Source organism: Hemibagrus wyckioides, linkage group LG15 (genome assembly GCF_019097595.1).
Source record: "Hemibagrus wyckioides isolate EC202008001 linkage group LG15, SWU_Hwy_1.0, whole genome shotgun sequence".
NCBI classification, from domain to species: domain Eukaryota; kingdom Metazoa; phylum Chordata; class Actinopteri; order Siluriformes; family Bagridae; genus Hemibagrus; species Hemibagrus wyckioides.
In genome coordinates, this window is record NC_080724.1 from 2,755,912 (window position 1) to 2,774,581 (window position 18,670).

Below are 18,670 nucleotides of genomic sequence, written 5' to 3' on the forward strand. Positions count from 1 at the left end.
TGGATCTGATTCCAAGAACGAAATTGAATTAGCACAAGGGAAAGCACTAATTATTTGACTCTAGAAAGGCAGCCACTGTGTGCGCTGTAGCAGAATAACTGAACGTCATCTAAATGGTCTTGAACATATTTCAATTCAATAGGTTTAATATAATACAGTGGATAAAATCTGGATATATATATTATTTTTCTTCCCAGTAGTACACTGAGCCACAGAGTCAGTTGTCATGATCTGATGCAGTGCAGGAAATGAAAACAGAAAATCTATATTCGGTTCATGTATTTGTTCAGAAACTGAAGCAGTCTTTGACACCAGTTGCCTAGAGGAACAATCCTTTATTAACAGCTTGTTATGCATGTTTGGTCTGAGGTCACTGAGGACATATTGAGTGTCACATAGCCCTCTGAACATTATCCTAAAACATAGTTTATGCAAATGGATCTATCTGCTTGGTTTTGGTTTTGCTAATGAATTTCACACATGAAACTTCACAACATTCATTTCTAGTAGTTTACAGCACGCTGGTTAGCAACACGTGATTGCACTGCAATTATCTCAGTGTGAAAAAGAAAAAACAACAACAACATATAAACAAAAGCACAGATTTGTAAAGGAAATACAATTCTTACGGTACAAATACGACTAGCCAACGATGTCATTGGTTAAAAAAAACGCTGCATCATCTTTCATTGAATGAACTCACTTTCATAAACATTATTTTGATTTGTTCACACTTTGACAAAGTGACACACTTTCACAAGACACACATGCACACACATTTATGAACCATGCTCTCATATCCTGCTGATACTATTCCTTCGTTTTTTCCTCTAATCTAGCAGTCTGTCAATATGAGCAAGAAACAATCTTTTTAGGGAACAATATCAGCTCTCTCACAGTGTCAATCTCTTAGCTCGTGCTTTGTATCTCGTCCGTATCGCGTCTCTCAGCTTGCCTCGTTCCTTCAACACACTTCCTCTAACATAAAACACACCCGCCATAGCCCATGTGTCGACTTTTTAATAATAGCTCCCTTCTTTACCACACAGATCTCTTTTGTCCATTACTGGAAAAAATCCATATTATTTTTGTTTAATATGTTTAATGATTAGGGCCTTTCTGTGTGGAGTTTGCATGTTCTTGCATGATTAATGCCTGTGTGGATTTCTTCCGGTTTCCTCCCACAGTCCAAAAACATGTACATTAGGTTGATTGGTAATTCTAAATTGCCTGTTAGTGAGTGTGTGTGGTTGTCGGTCTATATGTGTGGCCCTGTGATGGACTGGTGACCTGTCCAGGGTGTACCCCTGCCTTTTGCCTAATGTGTGCTGGGAAAGGCTCCAGCAGACCCCCGTGACCCTAATTAGGAATAAAGAGGGTATAGACAATGAATGTTTGATAATTATGCTGCAGCCGAGTCTTCGTGTTGTTTTCCTCTGCTCTCTGCAGCATTCCCTGTGCACAGGACAGATTCAATAAAGGTGGTCAAAATTTGATGTCCACATTAAACTACCTGCCACTTACCTCAGGGACTTTAAGTATTCACTGAACCGCTGAAGAATATCTTTATTGTCCTTTTGTTTTTTGTTTTTTTGGCTGTCACAAAGCAGCAGTGGCTTTAGCCACGCACAATTGCCTGGAATTGAGTCAGCTGAAATACGGCTGCAGTAAAGTCACTAGAACTGGAGGATTTCTCTTTGCTCTCAGTCTAAACCGCACTGCTGCATTCTGATAAAAAAAGGAATTTTTAAGTCTTCTTTAAGTGTGCTTTGCTAATCGGGGGGGGGGGGGGGGGATTCCTAACAGGTCATTTTTTTATTTTCTCACAGTGACTCCACGCTCCACACAGGGGTCAGTGCAAATTTCAGTTCTCTTTTTCAAACTTCAATATAGATCATACATAAATCTTTCAGAAAATATGATATGGGAGGAAAAAAAATAAATATAAACATTTTAAACATACAGCACCAAATGATCCTCTCTACCTTTCTTATCTGTACACTGTCTTAGAATTCAGACATCGAAGTGGATTTTGCATTCAAACTGTACAGATATTTTACAGTTACACACTATACTGTACAGTGCACAGTATATACAGTATTTGCACGATTTTGTTTTTTTTAGTTTAGCAGAAAACTCACGTATTCATCTTTATCAGGTTTGTATGCTTAGTTCTGCAACAATGCTGCTAGCCAACAATCTCGGCTCTTTCTTCTAGCCGCTGAGGCTCACATGTTGAGAATCAAACCTATAGGAAGTGACCTCAATTCGTGACGGTCTGTTGCTGTTGATCAGTAGACAGTCTCTTTGATGACATTGGTAGAGAAAGTGTGGTTACTGCAGATGCTGATCGAGTGCCTGGTGAGCATGCGTGTTTGCTTCTTCCGTCGACACGGCAGGCAGAAATTGTGCAGCGTGGAGAAGAAGATCTGGCGGTAGTTGGTCGAGACCAGGTTGTACAGGACAGGGTTGATTGCAGAGCTGACGTAGAACAGGACGTTGGTGACCATGTAGAAATAGTGGTAGAAATCATAGAGGGTGCTAAGACACAAAGGATAGAAGAGACATTATTAATATGGTGGCAGGAAAAAAAGTGTGTTTTCTGTATACATTTGTCATAAAATGTTATGTGATCTTCATCTAAGTGGAGAGTATTGACAAATATAATGTGCCTAAATAATAACACACAAAAAAATTCTGACCTTTCATGTCTTTATGGAGAACATCCATGAAAACCTCATAGTGCTAGTGGAAAAAGTATGGGAATCCTTGACCCCAAAAAAGCTAATTGGTGTCGACTAGAGCTACTTTGACTGATAAAAACCACTCAAACTTTTTGAGTTCGCTCCGCAGAAGAAGAATACGCTTATGTGAGCCGTGCCTCGCCAAAAAGAGCTTTCTGGAAAGGGTTACAAAGTGATTTCAACGACTTTAGAAGTTCACCAGTCTATAGTTAGGCAAACGATTTACAAATGGAGACACTTTGGCTACTCTACCATGAAGTGGGCACCCAGTCAAATTGACCCCAAGAGCACAACGAAACAAACAATCCTGAGTGACAGCCAAAGATTTGAAGGCATCATTGAAACTGGCTAACATCTGTGTTCATGAGTCTATGGTGTGTAAAACACTGTGCCTAAGGCAGGAGACTGGAACTCTGTAGATGTTGGGTGGTGCAAAAGGACAAAGACCTGCAGCACCAGAGCATGGCCACAACAGAGCCCAATAGAGCTACGGAATGCCTTGAAGAGAGCCATACACATGAGACGTCAGAAGAATATGACAGAGCTAAAAGAGTTCTGCTAGAAAGAATGGGCTAAAATTCCTCCTGAAGATGGGAGGACCTGAACCTGTGGACCAGGTCTGATCTACAGCTACAGGAAGTGCCAGGTTGAGGTTATTGCTGCATGGTTCAAGATGAAGGGGGGATGAAGATCAGGGCAAGTTTTATGACAAAAAAACATGAAATTCCAAAAGCTTCACATACTTTTTTTTTTTGTGTCTTTGTCCATTCTATTACAGGTTTCAGTGGTGAACCTAAAACATTTGTCATAGTTGTCCAAGAACACAATTTCTAACATTTTAGAACACCATGTATTGCAGTAAAACTCCAGATATAAAGAAAAGACTGCATACAGCTACAAGACAGGACAAACACAATGTGTTTCTGGTAAAATAATTCTAGTCCTTGGGCCATGGTGAGATTCAGTCGAGGACCCAGTGCACATATAAACCATTCACTCCTACACTGTTTAGAAAGGTTTTCATTATGGGTAACATATGAGTAATCTCAAGTCCAACGATTTGCTGTATTGAGATTGAATGACTGATAAAATGACTGTGTAATCAACAAGTCCGGAAGTCTTTCTTTTCCTGGATTTTTGAAGTGCAGTTGATGCTCCAGGTTCTTTTCTTTTGCACGTGTCTTCTTATTTAACCTCGGAAATATCTTCAAAAGACTTCATCTCTTTTATGATCCATCTTCTCAATCCAAGGCTGCCTTTATGTGAAGTGAGCTCTCTCTCTCTGTCTCTCTTTGTTTCTCTCTGTCTCTCGCTTTGTTTCTATCTCTCTCTCTCTCTCTCCCTCCCTCTGTGTCTGTCTCTCAGAAAACTGCCCACAGAGAGAGAGAGAGAGACAGATGGAGAATTGTAACAGTTCACCTTCACTTTTGATTATTGATGGAAACAAAAAATATCTGACTATTAAAAGCCACTAAAACCTTAATAATGAATGTATAAATTCATTCAATGAAATATAATATACAAAGTCTATATTAAGATTCCTTCAGTTTTCACAAATTCTGATTTAAATATTCAGGCATTTGTTCAGATTTACTAGTAAAATTCAGTTCAATTGAAAGCTGAATTTGTTCAGTCTCTTGCTTGCTTCCACACCTAGCCATACTACATCAATGTTTATCTCACTATTTTCACTATTTATATTCAGTATTAATTCACTGATTTGAGTAGACAGGTTAAAACAATGTTCACTACCAAAGTGTCCAGGACAATGGAAGATAATGGGCAATGGATAGTCACTTGGACACAACTTCTCCTCATCTCAACATTTTAAAGTTTACATTAATACAGAAGAAAAATGTGTTTAGCCTAATTATTCCCTCAGTCTACAGGCAGGTTTTAATTTCATTTATGTTTTATTTCATTAACTTGAGTGCAAGTAGCTTTTTCAGTGTCCTTAGTGTCCTCAGCACTTGGACAAAGAAATAATCTTCAGGAAATAAACAAGAACCATTTATCAATAGCTGTGCATGCTACCACAAACAGACGAATATACACTGATCAGCCATAATATTATGACCACCTGCCTAATATTGTGTTGGTCCTCTCATTTTGCTGCCAAAACAGCCCTGACCCATCGAGGCATGGTAGGTGTGCAGCAGATCCTTTAAGCCCTGTAAGTTGTGAGGTGGGGCCTCCATGGATTGGACTTGTTTGTCCAGCACATCCCACAGATGCTGGATTGGATTGAGATCTGGAATTTGGGGGCCAAGTCAACACCTCAAACTCATTGTTGTGCTCATCACACCATTCTTGAACCATTTTTGCTTTGTGGCACGGCACATTATCCTGCTGAAAGAAGCCACAGCCATCAGAGAATACCGTTTCCATGAAACAATGCTTAGGTAGGTGGTACGCGTCACAGTAACATCCACATGGATGGCAGGATCCAAGGTTTCCCAGCAGAACATTGCCCAAAGCATGACACTGCCTCCGCCGGCTTGCCTTCTTCCCACAGTGCATCCTGGTGCCATGTGTTCCCCAGGTAAGAGACGCACACGCACCCGGCCATCCACGTGATTCATCAGACCAGGCCACCATCCTCCATTACTCTGTGGTCCAGTTCTGATGCTTACGTGCCCATTGTTGGTGCATTTTGGCAGTGCACAGGGGTCAGCATGGGCACCCTGACTGGTCTGAAGCTATGCAGCCCCATACACAACAAACTGTGATGCACTGTGTATTCTGACCCCTTTCTATCAGAACCAGCATTAACTTCTTCAGCAATCTGAGCAACAGTAGCTCGTCTGTTGGATCGGATCACACGGGGCAGCCTTCACTCCCCACATACATGAATGAGCCTCGGCTGTCCATGACCCTGTAACTGGTTCACCTCTGTTCCTTCCTTGGACTGCTTTTGATAGATACTGACCACTGCAGACAATTTGGCCCTTGTCAAACTCGCTCAAATCCTTATGCGTGTCCATTTTTCCTGCTTCTAACACATCAACATCAAGGACAAAATGTTGACTTGCTGCCTAATATATCCCACCCACTAACAGGTGCCATGATGAGGAGATCATCAGTCTTATTCACTTCACCTCACAGTGCTCATAATGTTATATCTGATCGGTGTATGTTCTGTTACATATGGTCTACTATGGTCTGTTCTTAATTTTTCTAATTAGCTGAACTTGCATTCAGGCACTAGTCTGTCTCTACTCTCTAGTGTCTTGTATTTCACAGCAGAGTTCTGCCCAAATGATCTACCAAATGGTATCTCTGCTGTTTTCAGTTTGATGAATGAAACAGTCAGACTCCAATTTATTCTATTCCAAACAGTGACCATTTTAAAAAAATATAAAAAGCCAAATGAGATTAAAGAACAATGATGCTCCCAAATATCTTATCTGACCTTCTCATATTGAGCATTAAAAGCTTGCACTTTAAAGCATTTCTGTTCCTTATTAAAGACATTTTAGGCATTCGAGATTCATAGCTGATCTCAAATGAAGCTCATTATGCTTTCTATATCTCTTAAAACATCTGTACCTCCGTCATCAGAAACAGCTCACTCAGCCTAATAAATCGGAGGATAATAAAAAACGGCTCACTGCAAATGTCAAAATAAATCCAAGTAGGTGCCGGCATTGATCAAAACCGGTAACCTTCCTCGGATCCACTAAATGATCCACATTAGTATGCGGTTGGCGGGAGGTGACGTGATGTATAGAGTGCTCACATGCCCAAGCTGTTGTGAGTGGAAATCTCCAGGGAAGTGGATGGGAAGAGAAGTGAAGAGAATTCAGAGATTTATATTCTAAATACTGTTAGGAAATCTGCCAAACATCTGTTAGCTACCATTCAATTCATTCCGAGCCCACACCGCCTGAATGTCAGAAAGCAGATGATTCACGGCTCTGAGGCTGTCATCTTCTGGAGTGATAGATGAGCTTCCTGTATTGTGTAGGGCCTGTAATGGTGTTGAATATGGCTTAGTGCATGTTTGATGTTGAGAGCAAAACACTGTATCTGTGTGACTATGAAAGTAAATAACATCCTTGCTTCAGAAAAGACTTTTTTCTTGGTTAGGGCCTGCTGATTACATTTGCTTTGAAGATGCCTCTGGGCACTTTCTGGCTTCACCCCAAGTCATAAAGATTCCGTTCCGCGCTGCTTAGACTGTTAGGAACAACATCCTGCCCGGGCTTTAAAAATAAACACGCTCATATCTGCTCAGTATACTCGATTGCATACAGTAGTTATGGTTTTCTCTGCTGATTCAGTCAGCAGGTAATAACTCGGCAGTCCTTCAGGATGTTTATGAGTTTCAAACCGAATGTTCAGCGCAGATCCTTAAAATACTCACTCAGTCCAATCAGTCACGTAACAGTACATCAGTCGACGGGCATGATAGGGCAGCCAGCAGACCACAAAAGCAACAACTACAGCTCCTAAAAAAGAAAAATGAACAATTAAACACAGTTATTTATTATTTAGTATAGAACTTTGCTGGTACATGTGAAACTTATTGCTGGCAAAATCATCAGGAATGGTAAATTGATTTTATAGCACTGCTCCCATCTGCCCATAGCTCATTGGCACATCGTCCCATGCTTTTTTTTTATGGAGGATGTTTTATGCAAAGCAAATACTTTTTGCTTCAACAGGCTAATGCAGACCATACTAATGACGTCCAGTTTGTTATTTTAAATACTCCAAAAACAAAGAGAGGCAACATGCTGCTTCGCCAGTTAATGTGCATCATCTGCTGAATAATCTAAATGTAAATGCAAATCTCATTGCTTTTGTGCTGCAGGCATAAGGGACTTTTACTACTGTATAGATGTCAGTAAATTTTGGACCGACGTCTTTTTTTGGTTGCGGATGGGTGAGACAGGATGTTTCTGACCTACAGGATGAATACAATATTGCATTAAAGGAGAAGTTCACTTCCGGAAGAAAAATCTACAAATAATTTACCCCTTTGTCATCCAAGATGTTCATGTCTTTCTTTCTTCAGTTTTAACCCTTAGGGGTCGACTTTTTTTCTCTTTGAAAGTGTTTTTGTAAATGAAATTATGTTGTAGCAACCCAGAAAAAAATATGTACACAAACGGTAGACGGTTGTCTTTCCAAAAAGTTTATTGCCAAATAAATGTTTGTTATTAAATTAATGTTAAAAATAAAAAAACAAAGGTATGTCAATCAAAGGTATATCTCCACACTGGCCGGAGCCCCGCCCCTGCACTTAGTGCTCCATTCACATGCAAGATTTATGTAAATGACTCTATTCAGATGGAAGTAAATGCTAATTGCTGTGTTGTTGCTGTGTTGGGGGAGTGACGTGCTGATGCATGCTCGTGTCCAATAGAATAAAAAGGTGTGTCCAATTTCAAATAACAGTAATCATCATGCTTTTTTTGCTGTTTGTGTCCAGCATCGAATAATTATTTGACCGTGAATGTCTGGAATGTGGTTGTGAATTTATGACTGAAATAAAGCTGCTCACATCGGCGTGCGCTTTCACTTTGCAAAAGGCAGCGTTTATTTAGCGAGTATATATTTGTGCTATGTTGTTTTGCTAAGCAGACGAAATGTAAAATCAATAATAGTATCACAGAAAAACAACATAGCACAAATATATACTCGCTAAATGAACGCTAAATACTGTAAAAGTGAAAGCGTGGGCCGATGTGAGCAGCTGTATTTCAGTCATCATATACTTAGATCACTCAAAAAAATAGCACGATATGAACGGCTTTATTTCAGTCATAAACAGTGGCAACTTTTGCTAAGCAGACAAAATGTAAAAAAAATATAATCGTACCCCAGAAAAACAACATAGCACAATGCACGGTGTCTGTGAATGACTGGAATGTGGTTGTGAATATGCCTTTTAGGGAATGTTCTAAAAGAATTGCATTTCAATGAAAAATTTCAGAAACCATGCTTTATTTTTTGTTTCTCTCAACAAAACCTGGCCTCAGTGTACCCTGTTTTTGCATGAGGAATGTGAATGTATAGGTGCAAACAGCTGAAACATCAGTAGGAGTCCAGGGGAAACCTGGTGTCACCTGAGCCTGGTGTCAATAGGTCTTACATTTTCATGAATAGTCATGGATTATTCAGTGAAACAGAGGCTCTGCTGACAAAAGTTAGGCACATCAGTCACTTTACCCCAAATAAAAGGTCTTTCTGAGTGATATGATTTAGCTGTTTTTCTATGGGCACACACCCAAGACTTTCATGAGCTCAGTCCTGTGTTCAAAACAATCTGCCAGGTTTGTTTATTCTCCATTTTCACTGTTTTTCTGCTAGAGTTCAAATGTCTATTTTTCTGTATGTGTACTTTGACATAAGCTTAAAAGTCGAATGAATGAATTAATGAATCTAACGTATTTACATCAGCCACATTATGGAAGTTGAAATGTATTAGCTACTACATTGGTAAAAATTTGAAATTTACACAAATTTAAGAAGAGAGTATATGGAGAAAAATTTTCCTCAAAAAACATCATTTCTATACGACTGAAAAAAGAAAGACATGAACATCTTGGATGACAAGGGGGTGAGGAAATTATTTGTAGATTTTTGTTCTGGAAGTGAACTTCTCCGTTAAAAGAGTTTAAGGAATCATGAGTTACTGGGACAGTTCCTTGCCAGACCACCAGGGGGTCCTGACAAGTGGTTTATTTATGCATCACTGCTTGTCCCATGTAAGTGGTGCCACGCCCTTTCCTAATGTGTTTTCCAACCTTCTCACCTGTCCCTTGATTTCTCTTGACGTGCTGCTCTATATGTGGTTGCCCTGCTATCTTGGTCAGTCATTATGTTTAAATCTGTTGACTTTGACAGTGTAATGTTTTGTGCCGTTAAGCTGGACGCCGTGTTATCCAGGTTTTTATAGCATGTTTTGTTGATGTTATCTAAGTTTCCATGTCATAGTTATGGTTGGTTTCTGTTACGTTTAATGTAAGTCATAAAAGCAGTGCACGCTTTGAATCCGTGTGTTTGGGTCTGATCTGCTAATGCGGGCGATCGAGCTTATGGCGGGGATCCAGGTTCGATCTGTGGCGTCCGTCCCCTTTCGTTATTGAGACCTTCCCCTAGCCTGATTGCTTAATTTAGATGCATAACATGTCACATATCCGGATCAATAGCTATGGCTATGGTGTGACATTGTCTACTGACACATTATTTTCACTTTACACATTAGATTACATATACATACTAATATACAGTGTATCATACTGTACATGTTGATTAAACATCTCATACAAAACCTTTGTTTCACACTGATTTATAGTTCATATTTATACTATACACATTCAACACCCATCCATCCATCTGTACAACCATCTATCTGTACATGGATAGATAGAGCAATTTATTTTATTCTAATGAGAGACTCAAAAAAGCAATATGCGATTGAATTAAGGGCAATTTTATCTATAATACTAAATGCATTTGCGTATTAGAGATTTATAGCCCATACTACTACTGCGGCTAAACTCTAAGCTCATTGCACTTTCTCTCTCTTTTAAAACATTTCCCATTAGTACTCGTTCGCTCAACCAAATAACTCAGAGAATAATAAAAAAAGGCACAGTGCAAATGCCAAAATAAATCCAAGCCTTTGCTGGAACTGATTATAATCCCATCTATCCATCCTCATCTATCTCACTCTATAGTGTACACACTGTCTCTAGGCATTTTATAAGACAAATAGCTTAGAAAATAATGCATGCAAAAAACAAAACACCACCAAAACAACAACAACCAGAAAGACCGTAATATCTGTCCTATTAAGAGCAGATTTATTCAGAGAGGCTAGTTTGTTATCCATAGATATGCTGACTGACCAGCGCAGCACTAAACACCAGGAAGCAGCCTTGCAAAATGCAATTCATTCTCATCTCTGTGTTTTCTCATTCAGATCAAGTCAAACACTCACTGTAACCTTTTATTTCTGCTTATTTTTTCAACAGGTACTACATTTCCAGACACATAAAGACTTTTTCCACCCCATTTCTTATCGAGTGCCTTTCTTAAGACAGAGTGTTTGACTATAGACCAAAGATAGTCTAGCTCATCTCCTTTCTCCATTTGGTAAACAATATCTTGCTAAACTAAAAAAATGTGCCTACATTTTCCTCTTTTACACATGAACATTTTGCAAATTCTGTGCCCTTGGAATCCATCATAAAAATGAGTAATGTACATTAATTCCTCACAGTTAATACCTTTCTTACCTGATCACTGGGTTCTTCTGCATGGCTGCATTAGGCTATGTTCTTGCTATTTTTTAAATAAGGGATTCAATAAGGGGGCAGCATGGTGGCTTAGTGGTTAGCACTGTTGCCTCACAGCAAGAAGATCCTGGGTTCGAACAGGCAGGGGCCTTTCTGTGTGGAGTTTGCATGTTCTCCCTGTGTCTGTGTGGGATTACTCTGGCTTCCTCCCCCACCCCAAAAACATGTACATTAGGATGATTGGTAATTCTAAATTGACGATGTGTGAGTGTGTGTGTGGTTGTCTGTCTGTATGTGTGGCCCTGGGATGGTCTGGCAACCTGTCCAGGGTGTTCCCCTGCCTTTCTCCCAATGTGTGCTAGGACAGTCTCCAGCAGATCCCTGTGACCCTAATTAGGAATAAAGTGGGTATAGAAGATGGATGGATGTATTTAATAAGGATACAGGATATTTTTAGAATTTTATAATATTCATGTGATCATGTGAAACGTCCATTTGTACATATGCAGGATTGTTTACAACCAGGTGATGAACAGTGTGAAATGTAAAAAACCCAGGATTCCGTTTAGAGGTTTTATAATGACCCAGGGTTAAGCATTTGAAGTGTGAAAATCCCTAATATGACCAATTTAGAGCAAAAAAAAAGAAAAAGATTGTGTTTAATTCTATTCTTGATGCTTTGCTGAATTTGCTTTGTTTTAGCATGCAGTCATCATATATCATGAAAGAAATCTAAATGGATCTAATGAACTCCGAATGAACGCTCCGCGTGTTATACTGCTGTATCTCAGTAGGTGTGTAACACTCAGTTATCCATCAATTGTGTTAACCATAAAGCTGGATTTCTATCCAATTTTCACTATTTTCTATGCATTTGGAGAATGCAAAGGTTTAGAAATAATGTTCTGCCTGGGTTGTAAAAATGTCATGACCAAACTGAAAAAGTAAAATAAGCAATTGAATGGAAATGAACAAGTCATAGAGATCAGACTGGTGAAAGTTAATGAACTGCTCCATGTTGGTTTCTGGAACAACCTCTGACCCAACTATTAAATAATGAAATATTTGTACATTCTCAGGGGATTATGCAAAATAAAGATGTTCTAATTCTCAGTAGTCGCTGTGTCTACATCGTCACTAATGTCAAACTGATGAGCTCAGTGTCTTCATGTTGTGTGGTTAGTGTCAATATTTAAGGAACGATTACAGTGTAGTTGAGTGTTATAACCTTTTAAATGGGTCTTGTCCATTTGTGTTCTTCTGAATCACATTAATTCTGTAAGTTCAGTAAGTTAAACAGATAAAAAATAACATGAATAATTTATAAAGCACTTAAATTAGCTCTCTGGTAAAAAGAACAAGAATATTTAAACTAAATGGATTAGAATAGTGGTTCTTTGTAGAAACTATATTAGCATGAAAAAGGGATTTAAGACGGCCTGCTCTCTCTCTCTCTCCCTCTCTCTCTCTCTCTCTCTCTCTCTCTCTCTCTCACTCTCTCTCTCTCGCTTTACTGGTGTACTTGATCCATCCCACTCTGTGCTGGAACATCTACTCTATATTGCCAAACGTTTTGGGACATGTGTCTTTACATGCACATGAATGTAATATGGAGTTGTCCCGCCCTTTGCAGCTATAACAGCTTCAACTCTTCTGGGAAGGCTTTCCACAAGGTTTAGGAGTGTGTTTATGGGAATTTTTGACCGTTCCTCTAGAAGTCCATTTGTGAGGTTAGGCACTGAAGGTCTGGCTCGCAGTCTCCACTCTTATTCATCCCAATGGTGTTCTATGGGGTTGAGGTCAGGACTCTGTGCAGGCCAGTCAAGTTCCTCCACACCAAACTCGCTCTTTATGGACCTTGCTTTGGGCACTGGTGTGCAGTCATGTTGGAACAGGAAGGGATCATCCCCAAACTGTTCTCACAAAATTGGAGGCAATGAACTTGTCCAAAATGTCTTGGTATGAAGCTGAAGCATTAAGAGTTCCTTTCACTGGAACTAAAGGGCCAAGCCCTACCCCTGAAAAACAACACCTGAATTCAGTGATTTGGTGGGGTGTCCCAAAACTTTTGGCAATACAGTGTATAAGCTATGTAACCATCTCAGGGCTGGATACGTCTTTGGACACAGCATATAACGGTTAGAAAAATATATAATTAAGGGGCTTTCACACTGTTAGTTTAGGCTGAAACAGTGCATTGTTTGCATGAAAAATTAATCTATGTGAAAGCCATCATGTGGACCTGGAAGCACAACACAGAACCAAACTTGGGACCTTCTTGCAGGAGGTGGTGTGAGTTTGGTTAAGCACTGAAACTCTGCCACGATTCCTGTTAATGTGAACTCATACTCATAAATGTGTTTTAGCTGATGATGGCACCATTAGTTTCCACAACGCGTGTGCAGTATGAGTGGCAGGGGAACGTTATGGGACACAGAAGTGGCGAGATGCCTTACTGGACGTAAAAGCACCAAAATAATAAAAAAGAAAAAAATATTGTGAGTTGCGCCGTATTCTCTAATACGTGTTTATGGTGATCATATGGTGAGATAGAATCTAGTGGGTCTTATACCAGTCCAACTATGCTATGTGGGGCTCAGTGTAAATATCACTGATGAATCAATATAGTTCAGTAATGAGTGTAATGAGTGCCTAGCCTTTATGGGTTTTGAAACAGAAGCATAATGATGCATACTATGAAGGATTTTTATAACTTAAAACTGTTTCTTTCCTTTATACATGTGTACACCAAGCTTCACTATATCTTTTTCCACAGATGTAGAGATCTTTTCATAGTATAATGGGGCAGTGGTGGCTCAAGTGATTAAAGCTCTGGGTTGTTGATCAGAAGGTTGGGGTTTAAGCCTAAGCACTGCCAAGCTCCACTGTTGGGCAACTGAGCAAGGCCCTTAACCCTCTCTGCTCCAGGGGTGCTGTATCCTGTGCTCTGACCCCAACTTCCTCATCTGGGATATGCGAAGAATAGAATTCCACTGTGCTGTAATGTATGTGTGGCGATAATAATGGCTTGTATGTAAGTGCCTACATTGGAAGCAGTTTAGCTCTACTTCTCCAGAGACCGTTTGGCTTACCCAGGCCTTTGGTGGCTTTTGCAGGGCTTTTATACAGGCTGAATTCGATTTAGGGAAAGATTGAATAGATGGTGAAGGATAAAAACATCTCCAGAAGCCTGCAAAAAGGCAAGTCTTCTCTATGGATTGCTCGTAATTACAAGCTGTCACTGCCTTTCAGATTTACAGTGCAGTGGATCAGTGCATCTGCTAGATGGCAAAGCTGGGAAATCTGTGTGGCAGTGTGATCTATGGACTCTGATGGTCAGGCAAGTGTGTTTTTGTGGAAAATTACGCAGCACTTAGCCAATGGCATTCAGTGATCCCACAGAAAGTGGAGAGGAGAATGTTGATGGAACAACAGAGGAAAAATGAATCAAATGAATGATATACACTATTGTGTTTGTGACATTTTAATCCAATTCCATGGAAAGGCGCCCCACCTACTGTCATATTTGTAACATAATATATTTATGGAAAATATTACTGCCAAATTAGAAAGCAATAGAAATTTACATTGAGAAATGAAATATCACTCATCATCAGCATGATGATGATGATCAATCATCACATGATTAGCAGCATCTGCCACATGATTATTTGGTTTATCACCTGAGGGAAAGGTAACTTGTAGCCAACTGTAGACATCTTCCTTCCCTCCCCATTGTAGATGAAGTTTGAATGCTGGATGCTTGTCTGTTTTTTTTTTTGTATGAAAAGTTACAGACGCAGCATTCCTTTTAGATAATAAAAGGCAGGAGCCTGTCTCAGAAAAGTACTTCCACAGATGAAACAGTTTGACCAGTGTAAAGAAAAACAAGCATTTTCTTTTGCCTTTAAACCCACTGTGATAGATGCTGGCAATCTTGCCAACAATTGCACCAAAACCCCACATTCCTGGTCTTTTATGATCTGGCGTATCAGCTTCGATCTTGCAGGTTCTTTATTTGTGTCCGAAGACTATAGCAGGGTGCAGAGTGTTTTCCAACAAAAAAGCCCCCAGCTATGTAAGAACCTTTCAATTAGTGTTTGAGATTCAGACACAGTTTAAGTGTCTACACATCAATACCACTCTCCATCCCCCAATGTTATTACACAGGTTTGTTGGTGGTGGAGAAGCAGGATGATTTACATCCCAGTGTGGCAACTAATGCCTTCTGATCATTTCTTTTAGTTACGCTTACAATGCATACACCTTTTAAACCACAGGAGGTTAACATCATCTAATAATTCGAATAAATCCCTTCTATCTTTCTTTTCCTTCCTCCCTCTAGCTGTACCTGTACTCCTGTTGCCTGCAATGTAATGTATGACTGATCATAACACACTTCTACTGCTTACCCTCAGAACCTGCTGGATTATTTTGATATCTCTGCATGGAGACTGATACTTCTGCACATGTGACTACCCCTGTGATGCTGTAAATGGTCTCACATGAATACATTATTAAGATTGAGATTGCACTTCCCAGAAACAATTTGTGCCAAAGTTTCACCCTTTCTTCAGTGGCTGATTTCTGCTTGATACTTTCTTGCGCATCTGCTTTAATTACAAAGACTATGATGCTCATATTGAACATCCTTTATAATACAGGTACAGCTCCTTCTCTAAAAATGTCTATTGATAAATGGAATTGAACACAATACAATTGAATTAAATTGGCCTGAATAATTAACTAAAGAAGTATAAACCTACCACCCTACCCCCCCACATCCACCGGACATCCTCAAACCAAACCTCTAACCGTCAAAGACATGTTATTGGTCTTGGTTTTCTTTCAAAATCAGCAGACTCTGAAGCTCATTTCATGTGGTTTTTGTTTACCGCCCCATAATTGGCCTGTTAATTAGTCTAATCTAATTTGTACATCTGCTCAACCCTTAATTATTTAACACTTTATATGCAATTATGTTCCTTTGTCTCATTGTGAAGCCCTCTTCATTGTAATGTGAGTTTCTGAGCTCTGGTTTCCAGAGTTCCTTGTTCTTCTGTTCCAGTTTTAGAAAGACAAATAACACACAAGTTTATATACTTATATCCTGCCTCTTCTGACCACAACTTGCACTTGATGTGGTGCACTTTCTTTTTACAATAGCTGTAGCTTTTACACTGTAAGCATCATGTACATTCTGTAGACATTTTATTGTTACTTACGCAACACCATAACTCCATGGCGCAGGGACTGGGCGCGGTTGGGCTCCACAGCAACGCTGAGCATAGTGGCATTACCACCAACAATGCAGACACGATTGTCCTGAGCTGCCTCACGAAACATGCGCAGAAGTTGACTGGCAATGATTCCATTCAGCACTGAGATCAGAACCATGGGAACCACGAATGACAGGAATGCATTAACCTGACAGGACAGAGAAGGAAACGTAATAAAAGATGCAGATTTCTTGATTTGAAAATGTCGTTTTAAAGGATAATTAGTTTACCCAGTTAGATTAGATAGAAACACTATATTGCCAAAAGTTTTGGGACACCCCTCCAAATCACTGAATTCAGGTGTTGTTTTTCAGGGGTTGGGCTCGGCCCCTTAGTTCCAGTGAAAGGAACTCTTAATGCTTCAGCTTCATACCAAGACATTTTGGACAATTTCATGTTCTCTGTGGGAACAGTTTGGGGATGACCCCTTCCTGTTCCAACATGACTGCACACCAGTGACCAAAGCAAGGTCCATAAAGACATGGATGAGTGAGTTTGGTGTGGAGGAACTTGACTGTCCTGCACAGAGTCCTGACCTCAACCCCATAGAACACCTTTGGGATGAATTAGAGTGGAGACTGTGAGCCAGACCTTCTCATCCATCATCAGTGCCTCACAAATGCACTTTTAGAGGAATGGTCAAAAATTCCCATAAACACACTCCTAAACCTTGTGGAAAGCCTTCCCAGAAGAGTTGAAGCTGTTATAGCTGCAAAGGGCGGAACAACTCCATATTACATTCATGTGCATGTAAAGGCAGACGTCCCAAAACTTTTGCCAATATAATGTAGCTTGCTTGAAATGTCCAATGTTAAGACCAATGAGACTAATTATCAACTCAAGTGAACTAGCTGGCCCAAGAAGAAGGCTTCAACAGAATTGTAAATTCTGAGTTTTTTGCACAATGTAAAAATTAGAGACTGTTGTGTGTGACAGTCCCAGGAAATCAGCAGCTTCTAAAATACTCAAACTGAAACACAACAAAACATTAACAGTTCTTGACCTGTATCTGCTTATTTTTATGCACTGCACTGATGCCACATAATTGGTTGACTGGATAATTGAATAAAATGAGCAGGTGGACGGTGAGTGTATGTGGCAGGACTTTAGATACATATTCAAGAGAAGACAGGAGTTGAAAAAAAGGTTAATGATACTTGAGCTGGAAGGCTACAAAAGGCATTTGGTATTCCATGGGATGGATGCTTATTCATTTACTTTTAAACCGGTTAATGGTTCTATATGAATTATAGATTCATATAGAAAACCTCAGAGACTCTGTTTCTTTTCAAACAACTTCAAATCATGTGTAGATGCCCTCATTTCAGCCCTCTACACTGAGAGAGAACAGTAACATATACATTATTCAGGCACACTGGACATCACATTCAAATATGACTACACTCATTCATGCAGTTAATAATTAGATTATTCGCTCTTTTGATATCTATGCCATTCCCGTGACATTTGCTCCGATGATTTTTCAAGCACTCAACATGGCAGCTAAGAATATGAAGGAAGGGTATTTACCACATCGACTGCTCCCCTGTCTCCTTCTTTCGTTAGTTATAAGAGCTTAGGCGCATGACTTCAAAAGAATCATTTCGACAGCCTCCCTAATGGCTATTGCTAACGGTCCTCTAGTCAATTATCTCACTACAGTCATGTGGATATTCATATCTGATGAAGATAAAACAATTCACACATAAAATTGAATGTATTTTCGTGACTGCAATTATAAAGTGACATGGTTTCAATGTGTCTTGAGTCTAGACAGTCATTTCGATGAAATATTTCGTTTTTGCTAATGGTAAATAAAAACCTGTAGCACATTTTCATTTTCATAATACAACTGAGGAGAGAGAGAGAGAGAGAGAGAGATGGGTAGAGTGCTTTTTATGAGCAATAATGTAAGTGTAATTTCTCTTTAACTGGTCTAACAGACTTGCTGGCAGACTTTTCAGTATGTCTTTCGTTTGATTGTTTTTTTGGATGTGGGCTTGATCTCTAGTCTCATCTAATAATTCACACTTAGATCAAGGTAAGCTAAATGACTGTGAGCATCTGTCTACACAAATCAGTAACTTTTGTATGCTGTAGCAATTTCCTTTCACTTCCTTTAAGGAGCCCAAATATGTTCCAGCATACAGTAACAGTGCCCTGGAATGAAAGAAGTCTTGTGTCCTTCACAAAGCCTTGACCTTAAACTCCAGAGAACTTCAGTATGAATTTGAATGCTGATTGCGCCCCAGGCGTCCTCGCTCAACATCAGTGCCTGTAGTATGGATTTTTCAGATCTTGAAAAACGTCAAATTCTTAAATTTGTGTCCAGATCATTTTTTCTGAAGAATATTTCCATTTTATCTTATACCCCAGGTCCAGTGTGGCTCCACAT

The 18,670-nt window shown here is 39.6% G+C and overlaps 1 protein-coding gene across 1 annotated transcript in view; it reads right to left on the reverse strand.

The window, feature by feature from the left end:
- Positions 1-327: 327 nt before the first annotated feature.
- Positions 328-18,670, reverse strand: part of ntsr1 (neurotensin receptor 1 (high affinity)) — a 34,309-nt gene continuing 15,966 nt past the window's right edge. Inside the window, exons 2-4 of the mRNA XM_058409064.1 lie at positions 16,222-16,423; positions 7,111-7,195; positions 328-2,541 (exon numbers count right to left, since the gene is read on the reverse strand). Coding sequence (XP_058265047.1) covers positions 2,292-2,541; positions 7,111-7,195; positions 16,222-16,423 — 537 coding nt within the window. The 3' untranslated portion in view covers positions 328-2,291. The remainder of the gene's footprint in view (positions 2,542-7,110; positions 7,196-16,221; positions 16,424-18,670) is intronic.